This window comes from Geotrypetes seraphini, chromosome 1 (assembly GCF_902459505.1).
Source record: "Geotrypetes seraphini chromosome 1, aGeoSer1.1, whole genome shotgun sequence".
Lineage (NCBI taxonomy): Eukaryota > Metazoa > Chordata > Amphibia > Gymnophiona > Dermophiidae > Geotrypetes > Geotrypetes seraphini.
In genome coordinates this window covers 204,118,195-204,142,410 of record NC_047084.1, presented here as the reverse complement: position 1 = coordinate 204,142,410, position 24,216 = coordinate 204,118,195, and the positions used below count along the sequence as shown (strand labels likewise).

General features: G+C 42.9%; 1 protein-coding gene across 2 annotated transcripts in view; it reads left to right on the top strand.

Annotated features, from left to right (window-relative positions):
• Positions 1-24,216, top strand: part of ZDHHC2 (zinc finger DHHC-type palmitoyltransferase 2) — a 151,768-nt gene that overhangs the window by 55,388 nt on the left and 72,164 nt on the right. For both annotated transcript variants that reach the window (XR_004540655.1, XM_033957926.1), the window contains exons 4-5: positions 4,764-4,884; positions 19,425-19,494. Coding sequence is in view for 1 of the 2 variants with exons in the window: in XM_033957926.1 (XP_033813817.1) it covers positions 4,764-4,884; positions 19,425-19,494 (191 nt within the window). In the remaining variant the exon portion in view is untranslated. The remainder of the gene's footprint in view (positions 1-4,763; positions 4,885-19,424; positions 19,495-24,216) is intronic.

Genomic DNA, 24,216 nt, shown 5'->3' with positions numbered 1-24,216 from the left:
CTGGGTCTTACTGCTGCATTTTAAGAACATAAGAATTGCCACTGCTGGGTCAGACCAGTGGTCCATCATGCCCAGCAGTCCGCTCATTCGGCGGCCCTTAGGTCAAAGACCAGTGCCCTAACTACCGAAAACATCATGGCATTGATCTGAGAATCCTGGCTTGTAGCCAAGCTTTAGCATTTGCAGTCAAAACAAGTGCAATGAACACAAGCATGCTAACTCATTCATCCATCTGTTAGGCCCTATTACACTTCAGAGCATTCTCAAAAGTTTCAATGCGCTGACAAAATGTGTTCCCCATACCTTTCTCACTTCCTAAGGTCCATCCAATAACATTTGCTTTTTCTCCTTCCTCTAAATCTACTATAATAAAACCTTTAGCACGCATGTGCACTTCAAAATCGGTGGGTCCGTGGTGCCGTGCCCCCACATGTGCATTAGAAAGAGCCTGTGTCAGTTTCTACGTGTTGGTTTCCCCAGCGATGGTTGTATTTTGCGTGCGCCAGTTTCCCCTGCTTTGAAAGGAGCCTGCGGCAGTTTGGTGCACCGACATAAGGAGCCTGTGGCGGTGGAGATTTTCACACGGCTTCTCCAACTGACAAAAGGAACCTGCAGCGGGCCCTGCCCCAGCTGAGCTAGTTGTAGACGCAATAGTAATGTTTTAGAGCAAAGAACTATTAATCTAGTCAAGATAGGATTAGAGATTGCACTAGGTCAGAAAGCCTCTATTTCAAAGGATTTTCTGATGGTTCTTAGCTTTCTCATCACAAGAAAAGATTGTTTTATTATTGATTGTATGTGTCTTTTCATGGATAGGTGGTTATCAATTTCTACTCCTAAGATTTGGGATTATAGTTTTAATGGAAAGTCTGTGTCGTCTACTGTGATCCTTGATGTAGCATGAGTCAGTCAAGTCTCCTAGCCAAAAGAATTTGGTTTTGTTCTTATTTAATTCAGGGTGGTGAGTTGAGGTCCAGTTTTTCATGATGTGGATATATTTTTTTGAAGCGGTGAGCATATTGTCTAATGCAGCCATTACAGGTAGTATGATCATTATGTCGTCCACATAGGTGAAATGTTTTATCCGTACAAGATCTAGGTTGACTCCTAAGGATTGCATTAGGAGGTTGAACACTGATGGTAAAAGTGGAGATCATTGGAGGGCCCTGCTTGGAGGGGGCCAACTATCAGAAAGTTCTTCATCCTTAAGTACCACATAGCGCTGAGTGGTTAGGAACCTTGGAACCAGGAAAGGATTGGGCCGCTGAATCCAAAATCACTGAGGATCTTGGACATTTGATCAAAGTCTTATTAGGTCAAATGCGTTGCTTAGGTCAAATTGGATTATGATTGTGCTTTGACCCTTTGCTTAGTAGTTCTTTTTTGTAGTGCTGTGCTTTGACCATCGTCTCAGTGCTGTGATTTTTTTTCCTGAATCCCGATTATGAAGAGTAGAGAATATTGAAGCATTGTAAGTTGCATTCGAGTTGTTCTGTTATATATCCCTCCATCATTTTCATGAATAGTAGAATGGAAGCTATGGCCGATAATTAGTCACATCAGAGGAGCTGAGCTTTGGGTTCTTGGGAGTGGGCATTAAGATAATTCTTCTGATTTGGAGAAGAAGCCAGTTTTTAGATGATAATTAAGCCATTGGGTTATTTGTTTTTGGTTGTTGGGATGGCTGCTTTGATCAGGTAAGGAGGGCAGGTGTCAAGACTGCAGTATGCTATGGAGTATTTTAGGAGAAACCATTTTCTGTTTTTGAATGTAATCTCTTCAAAATCATTCTAAGACTTGCCTTTTGGTATTTCCATAGGTGGTTTTGTTGCTGTGGGTCTGGCTGGATTGGTGCGGGGAAGCTGGTTTCGTGTGCATTGAATGTTTTGGTATTTTTTAAATAATTGGCTAGTTCTGGGGGTGTTGGAAAAGAGAGGTCACTATTTGTGATCTTGTTCGTGTTGATAAGGTTATCTAATACAGTGCTCTTCAACCGCCGGTCTGTGGACTGGTACCGGTCCGCAGAAATTTCCTGCCAGTCTGTGGCTGGAACGTGCCTCGGGACTGAGGAAATCAATGCACAAAGGTGCGGGTGGTGGCTCCTAATCGCATCCTGCTCTGGAACCGGCAGCCTTCTCTCTGACGTCGCAACATCAGAGGGAAGGCTTCCGGATGATGTGCGGGACGCGCAAGGAGCCGCTGCACGTGTCTTTATGCACTGATCTCAGGCCCGAGGCACGTTCCAGCCACAGACTGGCAGGAAATTTCTGCGGACCGGTACCAGTCCACAGACAGGCGGTTGAAGAGCACTGTATTAGATAACCTTATCAACACGAACAAGATCACAAATAGTGACCTCTCTTTTCCAACACCCCCAGAACTAGCCAATTATTTTAAAAAAACCAAAACATTCAATGCACACGAAACCAGCTTCCCCGCACCAATCCAGCCAGACCCACAGCCATGGGCCGGCAGTGAGGAACAGGGGAAGTGAGGAAGCGTCACAGGGATAGGAGAGGAAATCAGATCTTTATTCAGGCTTCTCTCTCTTTCTATGGCGCAAGTAGTGGTGGTAAATCTCAGCTCTGCAGCCGCCGCAGGCAGTGAGGAAGAAGGAGCCGGCTGCGGGCAGCATAAAACATCCAGGTGGGAGCACTGGTATGTTTCTTGCAGAGCGGAAGGAAGACAAGAGAGACAACTGGCTTTCTCAAGGCGTTGTTTGTAAACAAAAGAGGGCAGGACACCCAGCCTCACCCAACTGCCGTGATGAAGGGAAGGCACATGGAGGGAGGGAGGCAACAAAGGTAGGGAAATGATTTTATTTTCAATTTAGAGATTGAATTGTGTCAATTTTGAGAATTTTCATCTGCTGTCTGTATTTTGCACTGTTCAGGAAGAAATGTATTTGTTTCTTTTTCTCTGGGGTTGTACTGCATGCAGAGTCTTGAATCTTAGGGTTTCATTTGAATATATTAGTAATTTTAGTTTGTGGTTATCTGTGTTCTGATAGGAATGAATGTTGAGAAGCATACAGTGTGCTTTGTGTAGTTTAATTTTGTGGTTAACCATTATGTGTTGTAAATAAGATTATATTGTGTGTATATATATGAAAAATGAATGGAAAAATAGCGTTACAATTAGTACAATTATGGAGGCGGGGTCTGGCCCATGTCTTAGCCCAGTGCACTTTAATCGCTGGTCCACAAAATAATTCTTTTATTTCTGCCGGTCCATAGATGTAAAAAGGTTGAAGAACACTGATCTAATACAGTATTGAAAACAGTTTGTTGATTTTAAGATTATTTTCTGTGTTAATCTGTTTAGAGTGGTACTCTTTCTTCTTTTGCATCAATAGTGATTTATATTCTAGGATTTTCTGGCGCAACTTAGTCTTGTTCTCTGGGGACGGGTGTTTATGCTAGTAGCACTTGGCTTGTTGGCAAGCTCTTTTTAGGGACATAAGCGCAGAGTCAAGCCATTTCTCTGATGATTTTTGGATTCTTTTGCTTCATGTGAGTGGAGCTAGTTTGTTTAGGGTTTGTTCAATGATTGTTTTCCAGTGGTCCAGGAAGTCTTGATCAGAAATGGGGAGGGATAATAGTGAGTTATATATTTCATTCCAGTATGATTCAGAGGTTATTTTGTTTCTATAATAAGAGGCTACTCGGAGGGTCTGTTTGGTTGTTGATATCTCTTTCCAGAATATAGTGAAGTTTAGGAGTAGGTAGTCCGACCAAGGTACTTTGGATAGGGAATTGCACTGCCAAGGATCAGATGGTACCATTTTGAAAGATGGTGCCAGAGACAAAAGCAATTGGGCATCATTCCTGCCTTCAGAGGTAGAGGGAAGTGGGCACTTGGAACACCAAATTTTGTTTTAAGTGGGTTGGGGGAGATACAAGGAGGTCACTTGGCCACCAGGGCATTTTTTCTTGGAGAAGAGAGTGCTAGAGAGCAACTGAGCCATTGATTTTTGGGGGAAGGGTTCGGGGAGGGGGAGAGTGGTATAAGTGGACTACTGAGCCACTATGGATATTTTGTGGGGGAGGGGCTGGGAAGGGGGTGAAGAAGATACAGATGTCAGGGGAGGATAGGAAAATGCAAAGGGGCTCCATGCTTTTTTTTTTTTTTGTGGGGGGGGGGTTGTAGGTAAAAGGTACCCCTACAACATGCCATGCAACATTATGTTCACCTCAAGGAAGTATATATAATTCTGCAAACTTTTGAGGCCTAATTCCATGAAGTGTAGATAATGCATTGCTTCTTTTAATATTACAGTACTAATATCTACATATGCCAGCAACTGTAGCATCAAAGCCAGGAAATGAGCAATCAGTATGTCTGGCTTGCTGTTGTTTATGATTAAAATAACAGTATTTTCCACATCATTTTTAGCTTGCTAGCTTTCCTTAAATGTTCTCATTGTTGTGTCAACATTATTTGGTCAATATCAAATGTGAGACATGGCAGTTACCGTATTTATTGTATATATAGAAAAGATGAGCAAACCATAGTTTGGAACAAGCCTGTGAAAAAGACAGTAAGGTCCACATTGGCATGTATCCAGAGCTTAAAAACATGCTGAACTGTAGTTAATTTTTTTTTGGGGGGAGGGGGTGGTATTGCAAAAGCAGTCTGTTTCTAACATGCACATTTCAGATTTTGCCACTCTATTTAAATAATATTTTTTTTATTTCAGACAGAAATCTATGAAGATATAATTTACTAGAGTATATCTAATTAATATTTAAAAATTCTTCCAGTTCCATCTGTCATATGCAGACAAAGAGCTGCTAGAGAGAGAATCAAGAGGTGAAGCCCAGCAGGAAGTTCTCAGGCGAGTTGCCAAGGATCTTCCAATATATACAAGGACAATGTCTGGAGGTAAACCATTGTACTGTAATTGGGATTTCAATAACTAGAAAAACCTGTCATGTTTTATGAGTGTTTCTTTGTTTAATCCACCTTTCCATTCCATTTATTCATTACCTTTATTGCTCAACACAAAAGCAAGTGCATATGTTCCTACAGTATTATGAATTATAACAATAGCCAAATTCTTTTGGGATGCAAGGTGCAGTATAAATTTATGATATAGCATTGGCATTATTACTATACTCTGGTTGCTGTTGTTTACTGCAGATTTTCTTTCTCCCTTTTGTGCATTCTCATTATTACTATACTGACAGGGATTCTGTTTCCAGAACTAATTACAATAATATACCTTAGCTTTTTGAAAGAATATATTTTTTTTAATCTAGGAATGGAAGCATTAAATCATGAATGTTTAAGAACTTAGAAGAACGTGTTAATGGTAAATATTGTGATCTTGTAGAATTTTGTTCATTTAAGCTATAGTGATTGGATGCATTTTAACAGTTCCAAGTATGGTTTGAGTAAAACCAGTGAAGTAAATATTATGGAATTTAGCTCATATCTTTGCAGTGACAGATGAAGGCAAGCTTTTATTCCAGTGACATAGCCACAGGAAGGCCTTGGGGGCCTGGTTCCCCCACACACATTTTGGGCTTGGACTCCGCCCTAGCAATTCAGCACCCTTTTACCTTTGTTGGTGAGACCTCACCATCCCCACCAGCAAAGGTTTGTTTGGTGTGCAGGAGGCAGACAGACGGCGAAGGGACCAATGCATTCCACCCCTCAGTCTACCCCTAGGTACCCCCAAAATTGGAGGTCTGGCTACACCCCACTTTCATTCAGTTACACTAAGTATTTCCCTGTCCTAGGATGGTTTACAATCTAGTGGGGCAATTTTATAATCTAGGCACTATATTTATTTATGTGTTAGGGGGGGGATTCTATAAATGGTGCCTAGGTTAGGCACCTGAGAGATCCATTCTAAACTAGTATTCTGTAAAAGGCACTCTGCATAGAGCATCCTTTATAAAATACTCGCTTAGTGTGGATCTCCTGCCTAACTTTGGGCACAGTACTTATGCCTACTGAAACCTGGAGTAAATACTGGTGTGCAACTAATGGCAGTTGAGCACATAAATAACCCTATTCTATAAGTTTGCATTTAATTTCTGGGAACACCCTGATCCACCCATGCCTCTCCCATTGCCACCCCCATTCAGTTTGCACACTATAAAATTTAGTCAGGTATTTTATAGAATAGGATGCAGGAAAGATATGCATGAAAACCCAAATTATTGATTGTCATTTTTTTTCATTTTTAAACATAAGAACATAAGAATTGCTGCTGCTGGGTCAGACCAGTGATCCATCATGCCCAGCAGTCCGCTCCCATGGCGGCCCTTGGTTTAAAGACCAGTGCCCTAACCGAGCCTAGCTTTACCTGCATACGATCCGGTTCAGCAGGAACTTGTCTAACTTTATCTTGAATCCCTTGGGGGTGTTTTCCCCTATAACAGCCTCTGGAAGAGCATTCCAGTTTTCCACCACTCTCTGGTTGAAGAAGAACTTCCTTACATTTGTACAGAATTTATCCCCTTTTAACTTTAGAGAGTGCCCTCTCGTTCTCTCTACCTTAGAGAGGGTGAACAACCTGTCTCTATCAACTAAGTCTATTCCCTTCATTATCTTGAATGTTTCAACCATGTCCCCTCTCAGTCTTCGCTTTTCAAGGGAGAAGAGGCCTAGTTTCTCTAATCTCTCACTGTACTGCAGCTCCTCCAGCCCTTTAACCATTTTAGTTGCACTTCTCTGGACCCTTTTGAGTAGTACCGTGTCCTTCATGTACAGCGACCAGTGCTGGACACAGTATTCCAGGTCGGGGCGTACTATGGCCCGATACAGCAGCATGATAACCTTCTCCGATCTGCTCGTGATCCCCTTATTAATCATTCCTAGCATTCTGTTCGCCCTTTTCGCCGCTGCCACTGCCACACATTGCGCTGATGGCTTCATCGACTTGTTGACCAGTACTCCCAGGTCTCTTTCCTGGGGGGGTCTCTCCTAGTACCACACCAGACAACCTGTATTCGTGAAAAAAAATTTTTATTACTGACATGAATCACCTTACACTTATCTACATTAAACCTCATTTGCCATGTGGCGGCCCATTTCTCTAGCTTGTTTATGTCACGTTGCATCTTTGCAATCCTTCTGCATCTTCACCACTCTGAATAACTTCGTATCGTCCGCAAATTTAATCACTTCGCTCATCGTACCAGTTTCCAGGTCATCAGAAGTATTAAACTGAAAAAACTCAATAATTTTTATTTGAATTTCCTCAAGAAATTTTGAGTCTGCAAGCAGTGTATTATTGAATCTCCAAACATGTCTCTGGGAGTCTTCATTAGTAAATTGATAATTAATCCAAATACCTGCATGATCCGTGATAATAATAGGATCTATGTTAGCTTTTACAACCTGATGAATTAAATGATTTGATACCAAAAAATAATCTATTCTTGAGAATGACTTGTGTACTTGGGAACAAAATATAAACTCTTGAGCATTAGAATGAAGAATCCGCCATATATCTTTTAAACCACAAGTGTTAATAAGATTATCCAAACCCAGAGATTTCAGTTGACTGGGTTGTTTATCCATATATGAATCCACTACAGCATTTAAGTCTCCAGCTATGATTAAATTAGGCATAGCAAGTGAAAGAATTACTTGTTGGAGTTTTAAAAATAATTCCGCCTGATTTGTATTAGGTGCATAAATATTAAAAAGCTTCAGGGTATCATTTTCTGAAGTCATATTAACATAGAGCCCTCTACCCATTGGATCAACATTTAAGCCATCAAAAGTAGCAGATATCTTCTTATTTACCAGAATTGCCACTCCTGCTTTTATTCCCATCGCTGGAGCAAAAAAAAATGTTTGATCCAGCCACCCTCAAGCTTAGCAGATTCTACTGCCGACAAATGCGTCTCTTGTAAGAAATATGTCAGCTTGCTGTTTTTTCAGAAAGTAAGAATTTTTTTTCCTCTTGATGGGATGAATGAGCCCATTAACATTCAACGAATAAAATTTTAAAGCCATTTGTTAGATATATATATATTAGGGACTGGAAACTTAATATCATTCCCACAAAATTTAAAAATCTTACACACACATCCAGGACCCCAATCTAATCTTACCCTCATACCCTCTCATATCACGCCCCTTAAAATAGCACGTAAGCTTGGATGCATGCATTTAGACTAGCGATTTCCATCTTCCCCTAAGCACCAGAAATCCCTAAATTTTCCCACTATCTTAAAATAAATTCAGATAAAAAAATGAATTATAATCCAATAATAATTTGTAACTACAATACAATTTTGAAGTAAATTATTAATTCTTCTTGAATATTAGCTGAACAGTATATAGAATTTCTTATCTTTAGAAGCCTCAATCAAGATAAGCAAGTCCAATGAATTAATTAATTTAGACCCTCTAATAGTTTAAATGAGCTAAAAACATCAAACCATTAAGAGGATCTAGAAATCAAGAACTATCTACTAGAAATTACCGACAACTAAACAGAATATATTGAATTCCCTGAAGACTTTACTCTATAGGTAAAATCATACACAATCTATTAGTTATCACCAACAGTTTACGCAATTGAATAATTAGATAATTAAAGGAAAAACTGGCATTACAGAAGTATTATCTCTAATGATTTGAATAAGCAAATTCCATCAAACTATTAGAAAGATCATAAAATCATAAACAATCCAGGAGACATGATAAATATGATTGGCACCAATCTCACAGATGCTCATCATATACTAGACATTTTCCTAAACACTAGTCTCAACGCTCATTAACACTGGAGCACATTCAACAATATGACTCTGACCTTAAAGAGCACTCTTCATCTGACTTAACAGAACTCTCTGCAGCGGAATCATATGGTTTGCACTGACCCAACTCCACTGCCTCCCAGAAGAAAATCTCCCCCAAAGAGTCTCTCTTGCACCTGTTTCATATGGCAGATGGGGCAAGCCCTGCCTATTAAACTAGAATCCGAGTCAGAGCCCAGGGCAGATCTATTTGATGCTCTAGAATAGTGTTCTTCAACCACCGGTCAGGTCCACAAAAATTTCCTGCCAGTCTGTGAAGAATTAGTGTCCCCTGCAAGCGCGTGTCCAACTTCCTTCCTGCTTGGCTGCTCCTTATCTTCGGCGCCAGCTGCACTTGTTTGTCAGGACAGCGCAAAGTGGCTCTTGCATGCTGCACATAGCTGACCCGGAACCAGAACCGGGTCAGCAGTGTGCAAGAGCTGCTGTGTGCTGTCCTGGCAAACAAGTGCAGCTGGTGCTAAAGATAAGGAGCAGCCAAGACGGACACATTCTTGCAGGGGACACTAATCCGGCTTTGGCAGAGGCTGGATGGCCTTGAACTAGTAAGGGAGAGAAGCTGAATGACCGTGAACAAGTAAGGGAGAAAAGAGGGGGGGAGCCCATTGGGACATGAGAGGGGCATGAATTTGGGACAAAGGTTGGAAGGCAGGAAGGGGGACACGATCTCGGGACACAGAAGGAAGGGAGGAGGCATGAACTTGGAACACCAAGAGGGGATAGAAAGGGAGAATTGTTGGAGATGAGTATGTAAGTGATAGGGAAAGATGGTATACATGGGGAAAGGAAGAAAGAGAAAAATTGTTGGGCATAGAGAGAGTGAGGAAAAGATTCATGGGGAAGAGAAGGATGAGAGGGAGAAATGTTGGATATGGTGGTGGAGAGGGAACAGAGGGACAGATTGAAGGGGATGCAAGGGGGAGGAATGTTGGACATAGTGATGGAGGGAGAGGTGGCATGATGCTGGAGAAGGGTGATAGAAGGAGAAATATTGGGCATGGGCTCGTGGGCAATAGTGAAAAATGCTGCACATGATACGGGGGATGAGAGAGGGAAAAATGTTAGATATTGCATTAGAGGGAGTGGGAGATATGCACCATATCTCTCTCTCTTTCTTTCTCTACTCCCTGTACACGGGATGGAGATGGGGACAGAGCTGCGGGGATGGGGCGGAGACGAGGGGTTTATTTCAGTCTTAGCTTGCCTGGTCCCACGTGCCTGCCTGAATGGCTGCAGTCAGCTCTCGCGACTCGCGAGAATTATCTGCAGCCATTCAGGCAGGCGCACGGGACCACGCAGGTGCACCTGCCTTGTTCGCCACTCTGCCTCTCTCTGCCGCAGTTGCAGGCGAAAGAAGCACCGAGATTGAAAACAGGTACAAGAAGGGGGAAGCTCACTGCCAGGGGGGGGAGGGGGCTCACTGCCAAAGCCATCCAGCGAGGGACGTGCCGGAATTAAAAGTAGGCACGGGGGGGAGCAGCTCACTGCCACAGCCGTCCAGCGAGAGAAGCGCCAACATTAAAAGCAGGCACGGGGAGAGCAGCTCACTGCCGCAGCCATCTAACGAGGGAAGCGCCGTGATTAAAAACAGGTGGGAGGGGTGATATTTGCTCCATAAGATGCACCTTTATTTCCAACTACTTTTTTGGGGGAAAAAAATGCGCCTTATGGAGCGAAAAATATGGTAACCAACAAAAAAATATATGGCCCACTTAGTATTTGATGCATTTGATGTCACTGAACTAGAGCATCAGCAGTATCCATAGCAATGCACAGACAGTCTTGGCTGTGAGTCTCAGACCTTGATGCCAGTGTCCAGGAGAGGTTGGCCAATATTCCTTGTCTTAAACGAGGACAAGGTGGTCATGGAGTCCTTGTGGCACTTTATTTTTTTGTGCGACCTCCTCTTTTTTTGTTGCTGAGAAGTTCATCCCCCCAGACATAGAAACATGATGGCAGATAAAGACCAAATGACCCATCTAGTCTGCCCATCCACAGTAACCAGAAAATCAAATCAGCTGATCTCGTCTTGTGCCAAACCCTGGGTCCCTGCTCGAGTCATGCTTAATTTATTGGTAAAGTTGTGATGTTGGTGAACCTTGCAGATACAGCTCCTGAAGACGCCAGTTGGTGAAACACAGTCTTTTGTTGAGCTGAATGCTTTGTGAATTGAAAATTATTAGTCAATAATTGGCTTGACTGAGTAAATTCCCTCGGGAGAGTGTTTAAACTTGAAAAAATGTATAACAATGGTGCAGGGATGAGGGATTTGTTAGGAACTGGGCAACCTTCTGGGAAAAGGGGAGCTTGTTCCGAAAAGATGTACTCCGCCTTAACCAGGATGGAACCAGGCTGCTTGCGCTAATGTTTATAAAGAAGATAGAGCAGCTTTTAAACTGAGATATGGGGGAAAGCCGACAGTCGCCCAGGAGCGGATGGTTCGGTGTGAGGTATTCTTGGAGGATACTATTGAAAAAGGATATTTAGGGAGTCCCAGTAGAGAAGTTCCAATAATGGTGAAAGAAAGCCAGGAGAGTTTAAAAGGAAGGTAGAGTAAAAGACTCAAATTTGCCCTGTCTTCTCAGCAGACTGTAGTTGCAAGGAAAAAACACAATTTGAACTGTCTATACAAATGCTAGAAGTCTAAAAAATAAAATAGGAGAGTTAGAGTATATAGCACTGAATAATGAGATAGATATAATAGGCATCTCGGAGACCTGGTGGAAGGAGGACAATCAATGGGACACTGTGTTACCTGGGTACAAATTATATTGCAAGGATAGAGTAGATCAAATTGGAGGGGGGGTTGTGGTATATGCAGTGGCGTACCTAGCATGTGTGACACCCGGGGCCCATCATTTTTTGGCACCCTCCCCATCTGTACGAAAAACATGAATTTTAGTAACAAGCCACACATCACATATGAGTACCTAGGAAAAGGCAGCATCTTACATACTGCAGTGAGCAGTACAACAGCAATAAACCCATTGTAAAACTAAACAAGCTAGACTAGTACAGATCAATCCTACACCGTCAATCCTAACAGAAAACCATGTCTTTCGAAAACACAGAACACAGAAAACACCTTCGCCTAGTAAGAAATGTCATCACAAACTAGCCCCTCCCCCTTTTACAAAACTGTAGTGTGGATTTTAGCCAAGGAGGTATCAGCTCTGACGCTCATAAAATTCTGAGCATCAGAGCTGCTACCACCACGGTTGGCGCTAAAAAATGCTCCATAGTTTTGTAAAAGGGGGATAAAATAGAAATTGTGATAAGCAGACTATGCCTGCTAGGAATGTCCCTAGTACAGGTCCCAGTGCAGATCCAGACCCTGTCCATAATCTGCCTTATTCCCCATTTTCTGCCTCTTAGACCAAATTTTCTTCTAGGGCCTGTAGAGGGAGTAAGAGAGCAGCAGTGCTAGGTTCCCATCCCCCTCTGGATCACAAGATGAATCACCGGAAATCCTTTCCACCTGAGGGTTGGGGGCGGGGCTGCAAGCTGCTCTCCCTGAAGACTAGGCTCCTAGAAAATCAGAACAGAGAGGAACAGCAGCAGGGAAGGTCACAAGGCTCAGGGCTGGGAGCTCCTGATAGCAGTCAAGCTCCTGAGGCCATGGAGTTTGTAGAAACTGGAGAAGAATCACCATCCAGTCTGAATGAGGAACCATGTGACATGGAGTTGGAAACAAGCCCTGAAGCTCGGGTTGGGCTGACTCCTGAGAATGCTCCTTTGGAGGTTTGCCTCATAAAAGCAAGCATTTGAATGTTGCTGAAGTTTATTTTGGACTAACTTTTCTCAGACTGAATAATTCTAACTCATGTTAAAGAGTGGATTTTCACTATGCAAGGACTTTTATTTTGAAGTTTTGTTTTTTCCATTTTTGAAAGCTTAATTGCGCTTTCCTTTTTTGAGTTAAGTGTACTATGGTATGCTAAGACAGTGGGGGTTAGCCCCGTGTTACGTGGTGGGATAGTGGGCCTAATTTCGGGCGATTCAAGACCACACGGTGCACACTGTCTTTCCAGCCTTCAGTCGCTGGAGAAGCCAGTATTTTTACACTGTCTTGTAGCTTTGTTTTGGTGGAAAAGTTTTTCCTTTCTTTTGATAATGAACTCCATCTGGACTATGAGTTAAATGAGAACTTACCTCTGAGGAAGAGAGTTTTGTTTAAGTTTGGACTCTTTTTGGTTTCTCAACCAGAGACTGTTTATTGAACATTTTGTTTAACTTGTATGGGAATCCCGTTGGCTTTGCCATTTCAGTCTTGACAAACAAGTTACTGTTTTTCTTCTGTTTGAACAATTAAAATATTAATCCTTTCTTTGACGCTGAACTTATTGTTTTGGAGGCTGTCCCTTTCACTAAGTACTGAAAGAACTTATCCTTGTGAGGCACGCAGCGACTCACAAGAGTTTAATTGTGGCCAGTATTCCCAGGCCCTCTTCCTTCCATCCACTGTCTGCCATCTCTCTGCCCCTATATGGCATCTTCTCTCCTTCTATGCCCCTTCCAGAAACTGTATGCCTCCCCATTCCATCTCTCCTTTCACCCCCATTGGTCTGGTATCTGTCTCCTCTCCTTCCCCCCTGCTCTGGCATCTCTCTCTCCGCTCCCTTCCTCCTGTTCTTCCCTGGTCTTCCTTCTCAATTTGTTTTCTGCCTCTGTCTAAATTCTTTTTTACTATTCAGTCCTCAATTTCACTGTGTCTACCTATAGCTTGCCACCTCTTTCCCTCACCCCTTCCAGTAACTAACTCTATCCTCTTCCCTCAATCCTGCATGTGCCCTTTTTTTCTTTCTCCTCCCCACTTCCTTCCAGCATCTGCTCCCCCTTTCCCTCACACTTCCATTCAGCAGTTGTCCCTCCTCTCCCCCACACTTCCATTCAGTGTCTGTTTCCCTCTCTCTACCCCTTCCATCTACTGTTCACCCTCTATCTCGCCCCTTCTATTCACTGCCCTCTGTGCTCTTTCCATCCAGTGTGACCCTCTCTCTCTTCCATATTGCATCTTCCCTCTTTCTATGCTTCTTCCATAAACTATCTATCCCATGCCCCTTCCCTCCTTTGTACATGATTGATTTCAACTCTGTCACCTCTCCGTTTTTCTCTCTCTTTCACCACCCCCTCCCCTATTCTCTGGCATCTCTCTCTTCTCCTTTCTTTCCTTCCCACCCCTTGGTCTGGCATCATCCCTGCCCTGATTCCCGGCATCTCTCTCCTTTCCTTTTCTTCCATCTCTCTCTCCCCCTCCATGCTCTGACATCTCCTCCTTCCTTTCCCCCTGGTCTGGCATACCTTCCTCCTTCCCTCCATGCCCTGGCGTCTCTTCTTCCCTCCAAACCCTGGCATCTCCTTTCATTCCCTCCAGTTGGGTACAGCAACATTCTCCCCAATTGTCTCCCCCTCTGCTCCCTTTCCTCTTTCTGTCACCATGAAGTAGGCAGGACCCAGCAGAGAGGAAGGCCTGAAGCCGGCAACAGCAGTGAATTATAAACGCTGCTGCTGCCCGAAGAAGGTAATGGCACCAGGCCTTGGAGCACCGATGCTGACCGCTTCTCCCCCCTCCCAGCCGAACCCCCGCTGACCCTCCTATCTCTCCCCCCCAAGTGAACCCTTCCGACCCTCCCAGCGAGAGCAGCAAACCTCCCTCCAGTAGCGTCGGCAACCGCAGCACTAAACAGGCTGCTTCGCGGCTTTCTCCTGCCTGTGAAGCGTCACTGATGATGTCATCAGTGACGCTTCACCAGCAGGAGAAAGCCGCGAAGCAGCCTGTTTTGCGCTATGGCTACTGGAGGGAGGTTTGCTGCTCGGTCATCTCGTTGGTCACCTTAAGTAAGAAGGGAGGGAGCGCGATAGGGACCGGGCCGGCTGGGCACCCCTCCCTAAGGCTTCATCCGGGTTGGACTGCCCCTCCCGCCCCCCCTTTGGTACGCCACTGGCTATATGTTAAACATTCTGCATGACAGAGATAGCAGTGTGCAATCCTTATTGATAGAAATTCCATGTGTGAAGGGAAGGAATATAAAGGTAGGGCTGTACTACTATCTCCAGGACAAAATGAGCAGACAGATGACTGGAAAACTGGAGAAATGGGCAATACTATAATAATGGGTGATTTTAGTTACCAAATTAATAGAGAAGAGTATATAAAATCACCAAGTAACAAAACTCATTCTCTATAAACAAATATATCTATAGAACCCCCTACAATTCCACTCAGTACTGCAAAATAATCACTCACAATTAGAGGAAATACACCATTGAAATCATACACCACACACTAAATTCAAAACAGAAGGAAAAGGAGCACAAGAAAAACAGCAAAGAAAAAGAAAGTGGAGAAAAAGCCTCAGTTCAGCTTCATGGGCTCAAAAATCTCTACTTTCTCTCATATGTGCTCCGTTTTTCTGAATCAAAATGTTCACTGACTCAAATATCAGCGGTAGCCACTCCCCAATTGGAGATTTAAACATCCAAAAGTCTTGGAAAAAGCAGGGAAAGTTCAAAAATCACTAACAGGCACAGATTCAACTCGGCGCATGAGATGGCAAAAAACAGATACTTAGCTTCAGGTCATCTCATGCCTCTCGTGCCATGATCCCCCAAATGAACATGTACATGCAGGACAGCAGAACTTGAAACGGCGCCTTCACTACAGGACCCAACAGAGAACTTCCTTGTTTAGCCGAGGCTGCTTCAGGAGTCTTGCAAAAGCCACATTCAAAGATATCACTGCTAGTGCAATCACTGCACAATGTTTATAGAGTATGAGTTTGTTACTTGGTGATAATAATTACCCCAACATTGACTGGTTAAATGTTACCGCAGGGAGTGCTAGGGAGGTAAAATTCCTAGATATCATAAATGACTGCTTCTTGGAGCAACTGGTCGGGAACCAACAAGAGGGGGTGCTGTTTTAGATTTGGTCCTTAGTAGAATGCAAGACATAGTACAGGAGCTAACTGTGTTGGGTCTGCTGGGAAACAGTAATCATAATGTGATCAAATTTGAAATGATACCGGGAGTAACGTCGCAAAAGAAATCTACTGTAGGGGCGTTTAATTTTAGAAAGGGTGACTATGATAAAATGAGGAAAATGGTTAAAAAGAAGCTAAAAGGATTAGTTGCAAAGGTTAGGACTGTAAACCAGGCGTGCATGTTATTTAAAATACCATTGTGGAAACCCAGACCAGATGTATTCCACATATCAGCAAAGGTGGAAAGAAGAGGAAACGAGAGCCAGTGTGGTTAAAAAGTGAAGTGAAAGAGGCTATTAGAGCCAAAAAAACTTCCTTTAAATAATGGAAAAAGGATCTGAATGAAGAAAATAAGAAGAAACACAAGCACTGGCAAGTTAGATGCAAAGCTTTTATGAAGACAGCTAAGAAAGAATATGAAGAAAAACTTGCAAAAGAGGCAAAACTTCATAGCAATTTTTTTAGGTACATCAGAGGCAGAAAACCTGTGAGGGAATCTGTGGGACCGTTTGATGATCAAGGAGCAAAAGGGGTGCTCAGGGAGGATAAGGCCATAGCGGAAAGACTGAATTAATTCTTTGCTTCAGTCTTTACAGAAGAAGATGTAAGAGATCTACCTGAACCGGAAATGGTTTTCAAGGGTAATGATGCGGAGGAACTGAAAGAAATCTTGGTGAATCTAGAAGAGCCAAATCAACAAGTTAAAAAGTGATAAATCACCAGGACCGGATGGTATACATCCCAGGGTACTAAAAGAACTCAAACATGAAATTGCTGACCAGCTGTTAGTTGTCTGTAACCTGTTGCTAAAATCATCTGTAGTACCTGAAGATTAGAGGGTGGCCAATGTTACACCGATTTTTAAAAAGGGCTCCAGGGGAGATCCGGGAAATTACAGACTGGTAAGCCTCACTTCGGTGCCAGGCAAAATGGTAGAAACGATTATAAAAAATAAAATTATGGAACACGTAAACAAACATGATTTAATGAGATGGAGTCAGCATGGGTTCAGCCGAGGGAGATCTTGCCTCACCAATTTGCTTGACTTCTTTGAAGGTATGAATAAACATGTGGATAAAACTGAGCTGGTTGATAAAGTATATCTAGATTTTCAGAAAGCTTTTGATAAAGTTCCTCACGAGAGGCTCCTGAGAAAATTAAAGTGTCATGGGATAGGTGGCAAAGTTCAGTTGTGGATTAGGAATTGGTTTCGGATAGAAAACATAGGGTAGGGTTAAATGGTCATTTTTCTCAATGGAGGAGAGTAAATAGTGGAGTGCCACAGGGGTCTGTACTGGGACCGGTACTATTTAACTTATTTATAAATGATCTGGAAATTGGAACGACGAGTGAGGTGATTAAATTTGCAGATGACACTAAACTGTTCAAAGTTTAAACGCATGTGGATTGTGAAAAATTGTAGCTGGACCTTAGGAAATTGGAAGACTGGGCGTCCAAATGGCAGATGAAATTTAATGTGGACAAATGCAAAGTGATGCACATTGGAAGAATAACCTGAATCATAATTACCAGATGCTAGGGTCCATCTTGGGGATTAGCGCCCAAGAAAAGGATCTGGGTGTCATCGTAGACAATACGATGAAATCTTCCGTCCAATGTGCAGTGGCAGTCAAAAAAGCAAACAGGATGCTAGGAATTATTAAAAAAGGGATGGTTAACAAGACTAAGAATGTTATAATGCCCCTGTATTGCTCCATGGTGTGACCTCATTTGGAGTATTGCGTTCAATTCTGGTCTCCTTATCTCAAGAGCGGATAGCGTAGCTGGTTTTAAGAAAGGTTTGGACAAGTTCTTGGAGGGAAAGTCCATAGTCTGTTATTGAGAACGACACGGGGGAAGCCACCACTTGCCCTGGATCGGTAGTATGGAATATTGCTACTCCTTGGGTTTTGGCCAGGTGCTAGTGACCTGGATTGTCCACCGTGAGAACAGGCTACTGGGCTTGATGGACCATTGGTCTGACCCAGTAAATCTATTCTTATGTTCTTACGCAAACCTATCACTTGCATGTTCATTGTAGATTTCTTGAAAACCAGAGCAGTTTGGTGTGTTCTGAGGACTGGGCTGAAAACCATGATCTAAAGCTTGGAGAAAAAGGCTGAACATACTGTACTGTAATGGATAAACATCATTATTCAATTTAAAATGTATGTTATATTGGTAGTTTGTGGAATTAGAAATACTAGTGATTGCAATGAAGTGGGAACATTATTATGGCCCAATTTAAGGTTAATTGACAAGAAAAGGAAGAACAAATTAGGGTGACTCTCCTCCCCTGTACTCCAAGGTTTGCTTCTTTGGGTCGCGGTATTGCACATGCTGTCTGCCACTGACCCGGAAGTCTCTCTGCGGCAGAGGGGAGACTTCCGAGTTAGTGACAGGCAGCACATGAGAGTCACTGCTGATACTGCGACCTGAAGAAACAAACTTTGCCAGTACTGGGCAGACTTGCACGGTCTGTGTCTGTGTATGGCCGTTTGGTGGAGGATGGGCTGGGGAGGGCTTCAATGGATGGGAGGGTGTAGATGGGCTGGAGTAAGTCTTAACAGAGATTTCGGCAGTTGGAACCCAAGCACAGTACCTGGTAAAGCTTTGGATTCTTGCCCAGAAATAGCTAAGAAGAAAAAAAATTAAAAAAGAAAAAAAATTTAAATTGAATCAGGTTGGGCAGACTGGATGGAGCATTCGGGTCTTTATCTGCCGTCATCTACTATGTTACTATGTTTGGAGTACAGGGGAGGAGAGGAAGAAATGTTGGTGACACAGGGGAAGGGAAGAGGTGAAAGGAACTTCAGGAAGGATTGCTGGTGGCACAGGGGGAGGAAAGAGGTAAGAGGAAGGAAAGTTGGTGGCACAGGGGGAGTGGAGGTAAGAGGAAGGAAAGTTGGTGGTACAAGGGGAGGAGAGGGAGACATGAATGGGAAGGGGAGAGAATGAAATTGAAAATAATAGGGGAGGGAAGGGAGAGATAGTTCATGGAGGGGGATAGAGAGATTTGACATAGGGCACAAGGCAGTGAGAGAGCGAGAGAAGATGGTAGACAGTGGGAAAGTAACAGAAATGTTGGATATGGCATTAGAAGGGAAGGTACGGAGACAAAAGATGAATGGTGAGCATGGAGAAAAAAGAAAATGTCAAATTGGCAGGAGACCCCCTGCTCTGATGAGGCTCACCTCTGAAGAGGCTCGCCATAGCTGTAATAGCAGCACATGTGGAGGATCGCTCAGTCAGGGTATTATTGCATTTTTGGGTTCCTCTCCACAATGTCCCTTTAATGAAGGTTTATTATTAGATTTGTATATCTTCTATATTACTGATTGCAAATTTGGGACCTGCTCGATCTTTTGTGGTTTTTGCTCATCAGCTAGCATTAGTGTTTTGTGCTGTCCCAGACAAATTTTTTTCTTCCAGTGAAGCCCAGGGAAGCCAAAAGGTTGGACACCCTTGCTTTATAGCCTTCTCATATTTGTATATTTCAACCATTCTCTCTTTCTACTGCTCAGAATCTAAACTAGTCTGTTTATAAGGGACTTAATGATGGATGTATTAAGAAAAATGAATAACCTTGCTTGGGGAAAATTTGTTCTGAATAGCAAAAGCTGAGAACAAAAACTGACTAAATACTTTTTGTTTTCAGCAATCAGATATTGTGACAGATGCCAGCTTGTGAAGCCAGATCGCTGCCATCACTGCTCCATCTGTGATAAGTAAGAACATGTTTTTCTTTGTAATTATTATATATCCACAGGGATTATTTCTCTCCAAATTGGAACTTGGAAGCATTTCTTGCAATTGTAGCAAAGAAAAACAATCAAATACTGTAGTAAAAAGCCTAAATCTGAAGCTCTGCATATCTTGTGGAAATCAAGCATATCCCCTTTGGGTAGGATTTTGGGCTATTCCCACTCAGAGTTGATTAATAATAGGGATTTAGCTACCACTGAATGAGTCCCACAAAATGCCCTCAGCCACCCAATGCTAGGGGCCACCTGCAGCTTGAACCCTCCTTTCTGTGCACTAAGGTCAGGCACCTTTCCGCCCTTCCCACACCCTATGCTCAGCTATTTACCTGCCCGTCGAATTCTCCACAGCTACAGCGTCAGAGACAGTGCTATAGGCTGCCTCTGTGGCTGGTGGGACCTATTGTTTGCCTACTTTTTGTAGGTGGGACGTGGCAGAGAAAAGGTCCTGCTGGCCAGAGAGGCAGCCTTTAGCTCTGTCTCTAATACTGTAGCTGTGGAGGACCCGGCAGGCGGGTAAGTAGATGAGGATGAGAGGGAGGTGCTGGACCTAAGGGGGCGCACTTGACCAGGGGAGGGGTGCCCATGCATGCACTTGAGAAGGCCCATCTCAGTCTTTCCGCCCAGAACCCACTGAGTCCCAACTACACCACTGATTGATAATATTGTTTGCATGGTCTTCATTATCTCTTTTCTGATATGCAAAGTTATTATACTCTTTCATCCCATTTCCAAATAAAGATGTTGGATATTATTTTAGTATGCTTCCACTGTGATGTCAGCTGCTTCTAAGCACAAAAAGTCATAAACATTGACCAGGTTCCATTGCCTTATTTAAATGTATTCATATGCACTTGCAAGTTGCAATGTGTATTCATATGCACTTGCACGTTGCAATGTCAGAGAGAAGGCTTCAGGTTCAGGTGCAGGACGCACGAGGAGCTGCTGCACGCGGCTCCATGCACACTACAGTTGTAAGGAGGAGGGAGCCGGCCACAAGATAACACCAGGGGGCATCAGACCGCAGGCCACATAAAACGGCCAGGTTGGAGCCAGCCAGAAGGTTAGATACCCGCCGGAGGGAGGCACAGCGTGGAAGGAGGGAGACAACAAAGGTAGGAGGAATGGTTTTATTTTCAAGTTAGTGTTTGAATTGTTGTCAATTTTAAGCATTTTAATCTGCTGTCTATCTTTTGCATTTCTCAGGAAGAAATACATTTGTTTCTTTTACTCTGGGGGTTGTACTGCATGCAGAATCTTGAATCTTAGGGGTTAAAAAAAAAAAAATAGTACTTTAAGTTTTTGGGCCCGTAGTTTTTGGGCCCGTAGGGGTTATCTGTGTTCTGGTAGGAATGAACGTTGAGAAGCATACAGTGTGTTTTGTGTGGTTTAATTTTGTGATTAACCATTACCATTTTGTGTTAATAAGATTATATTGTGTGTGCATATATGAAAAATAAATGGAAAAAATGGTGTTATAATTAGTATTATTATGGGGGCGGGGTCTGGAGATTGGGTGGGTTCTGGCCCATGACTTAGCCTGTGTTTTGGATTTTGGTCCCTTAATTACATTACATTAGTGATTTCTATTCCGCCTTTACTTTGCGGTTCAAGGTGGATTATACAAGAGTTGTTATTATAATAAGAAGAACATATTGTAAGACATTAAGAAGTACTTAAGTAATAGTTTGAGCATTTTCTAATTTGTTAAAGAGTAGTTTTTAATTGGAGGAGGAGTTCAAAGCCTGTTGGGATGTGTTATATTGGTTTTATGTATTTTTTGAAGAGTAGGGTTTTTGTTTCTTTTTTGAAGGTTTTGTAGTCTGTGGTCGAAGTGAGCTGATTGGTGAGCTGTCGGTCCAGTTTAGCTGCTCTGGTGGCCAGTAGGTTGTCATACATTTTACTTCTTTTGACATTTTTGGTTGGTGGGTGTGTGAATATTGTGTGGGTTCTCCTGTGTCTGGTTGAGGTGGATAGGGTTAGTCGGTTGTTCCAATAGGTAGGGCTTTCTCCGTTTATAGCTTTGAAGGGTGTCAGGTCAAAAGCGTGCCGGGACAAAGGCGCGCGCAGACAATTGAGCGCAGCATGGAGGTGCGCGCTGAAGAAAATTACTGTTTTTAGGGGCTCCAACGGGGGGGCTGCATTGTGGGGGCATTGTGGGGGGTTTGGGGGTTGTAACCCCCCACATTTTACTGAAAACTTCACTTTTTCCCTGTTTTTAGGGAAAAAGTTAAGTTTCCAGTAAAATGTGGGGGGTTACAACCCCACAACACCGCCGCGATCTGTATTAAGTAAAGTGGGGGAGCTCCCCAACAAAACCCCCCGTCGGAGCCCCTAAAAACAGTAATTTTCTTTGGCGCGCACCTCCATCTTGCACTCAGTTGTTGGCGCGCGCCTTTGTCTTCTGCGATTATGTCTATGAACCCTTTGAAGAGAAGGCAGTGGAATTTGAAGTGTACTCTGGCTTGTATTGGGAGCCAATGTGATTCATGGTATGCATCTGTGATGTGGTCATATTTCTTCAGTGAGTAAATAAGTCTTAGGGCTGTGTTTTGTATTGTTTGGAGTTGTTTTATCATGGTTGCTGGGCAGGGTAGATATAGTATGTTGCAGTAGTCTATTAGGCCTAGTATTAGTGATTGAACCATTAGTTGGAATTGTTTCCTGTCGAAGAATTTTCTGACTTGTCTTAGGTTTCTCATGGTTGCGAATGATTTTATTATTTTGTTGATTTGTGGTTGCATGGTACATCCTCTGTCTATCAGTACTCCTAGGAGTTTTAGAGTGGGTCAAATGGGGTTTGAGACGAGCTTATTTCTAGGTTAGTCAAGGTTGGGGTTTTGTTGTTTTCTAGGAGGATGAAATTTGTTTTGTCAGTGTTAAGTTTTAGCTTGTGTTCTTTCATCCATGTTGCTACTTTTTCAAGTGTTTTGTGTATTGTGCTTGTCATTGTAGGCTCAGGTTGGTCGAAAGGGAGGAGTATGGTGATGTCATCTGCGTAGCTGTAGGAGGTAATGCCTAGTTTGTCTAGGTAGGAGCTTAGGGAGGCATTGTATAGGTTGAAAAGTGTTGGAGATAGGGGTGATCCTTGGGGAACTCCACATGGGTTGGTCCATGGTTCTGATTTTTCTTTGTTTGTTTTGACTCTATATGTTCTGGATTGTAAGAAACCTTTGAACCATGTTAGTACCTTTCCTGTAATTCCTATTGAGTCTAAAGTTTGTAAGAGGATGTCATGGTCAACTAGATCAAAGGCTACGGAGAGGTCTAATTGTATGATTAACATTTTTTTTGCCTGTACTGAGGTATTGTCTCGCGATGTCCATGAGTGTTCCTAGCAGGGTTTCAGTGCTGTAGTTGGTCCTGAAGCCAGACTGAGTAGGATGGAGTAAGTTGTGGTTTTCTAGATATCCATTTAGGGCTTTAGCTACGAGGCCTTCCATTAGCTTGACGTAGCTTAATGTGATTGAGTTTGATTGAGTGATTGAGTTTGACACCCCTGCTCTAGATGGTGGTGAGATATCTAGGTAGCAATGTCAGATAAGCAGGTTGAAACCTGGGATTGAATGTCTGTCGAGATTTTAGGTGTAGAGAGATAGATTTATGAGTCTTCAGCAAAGAGGTGATACTGAAAGCCATGGGAGGAGATTAGAGCACCAAGGGAAGAAGTGTAGATGGAAGAAAGAAATGGTCCCAGGACAGAGCTCTGAGGTACACTGTCCAACAGCAGGATGGCAGTGGAGGAGGATCCATCACAGCATACGCTAAAGGTGTGATGGGAAAGATAGGAAGTAAACCATAGATAACAGAGTCCTGAAATCCAAGTGAGGATGGTGTGATGAGTAGGTGGTGATTTACCATGTCAAAAGCTGTCGATAGATCAAGAAGGATCAGGACAGAGTAGAGGCCTTTTGATTTGGCCAGGAGCAGGTTGCTGGAGACTTATAGGACAGTTTCTGTAGAATGAAGAGGGTGAAAGTCCAATTGGAGTGGGTCAAGGATAGCTTGAGATGAAAGAAAGTCAAGACAACAGCAGTGAACAGCACGTTCAAATAGCTTGGATAAGAAGGGGAGGGAGATGGGATGATAGTTGGAAGGACAGGTAAGGTCCAACAAGGATTTTTTGAGGAGTGGTATAACAGGATATTTGAAGACATTGTGCACATTTGCAGTGGAGAGTGATAGGTTGAGGAATTTGGCAGATAGATGGGATGCCAATAGGAGAGATAGTGGCAAGTAGTTGGGTGGAGATGAGATCAGAGGAACAGTTGATGAGTTTGGAGAAGGAAATAAAATGTGCAGTTTTCTCCTCAGTAATTAAAGACCCTACGTACATGCCCCAAGCTTTCTTGAATTCAGATACTGTTTTTGTCTCCACCACCTCTACTGAGAGGCCATTTATGAAGTTGGTTGTTTGGATTGAGATCTTTTCAGCACTCCCTCATATAGTATAGTCATACTGAATGTACTGAGAGAATATAGGAATACATGGCAAAAAAAAAAAAAAAATGGCACCTTTTGTTTATAGCCAGTAGAAGGCACTCTTTCAAAGCCAGCTCTTATTTGTAGGGAGAACAATTAGAAAGGTCATATCTGAACATAATGTTATTTCATGTGTGGAAATAAGCATCCATAATGTTAAATATGTGAAAACATGTAAAGTTGCATACATTGACTGAGTGGAGGAGT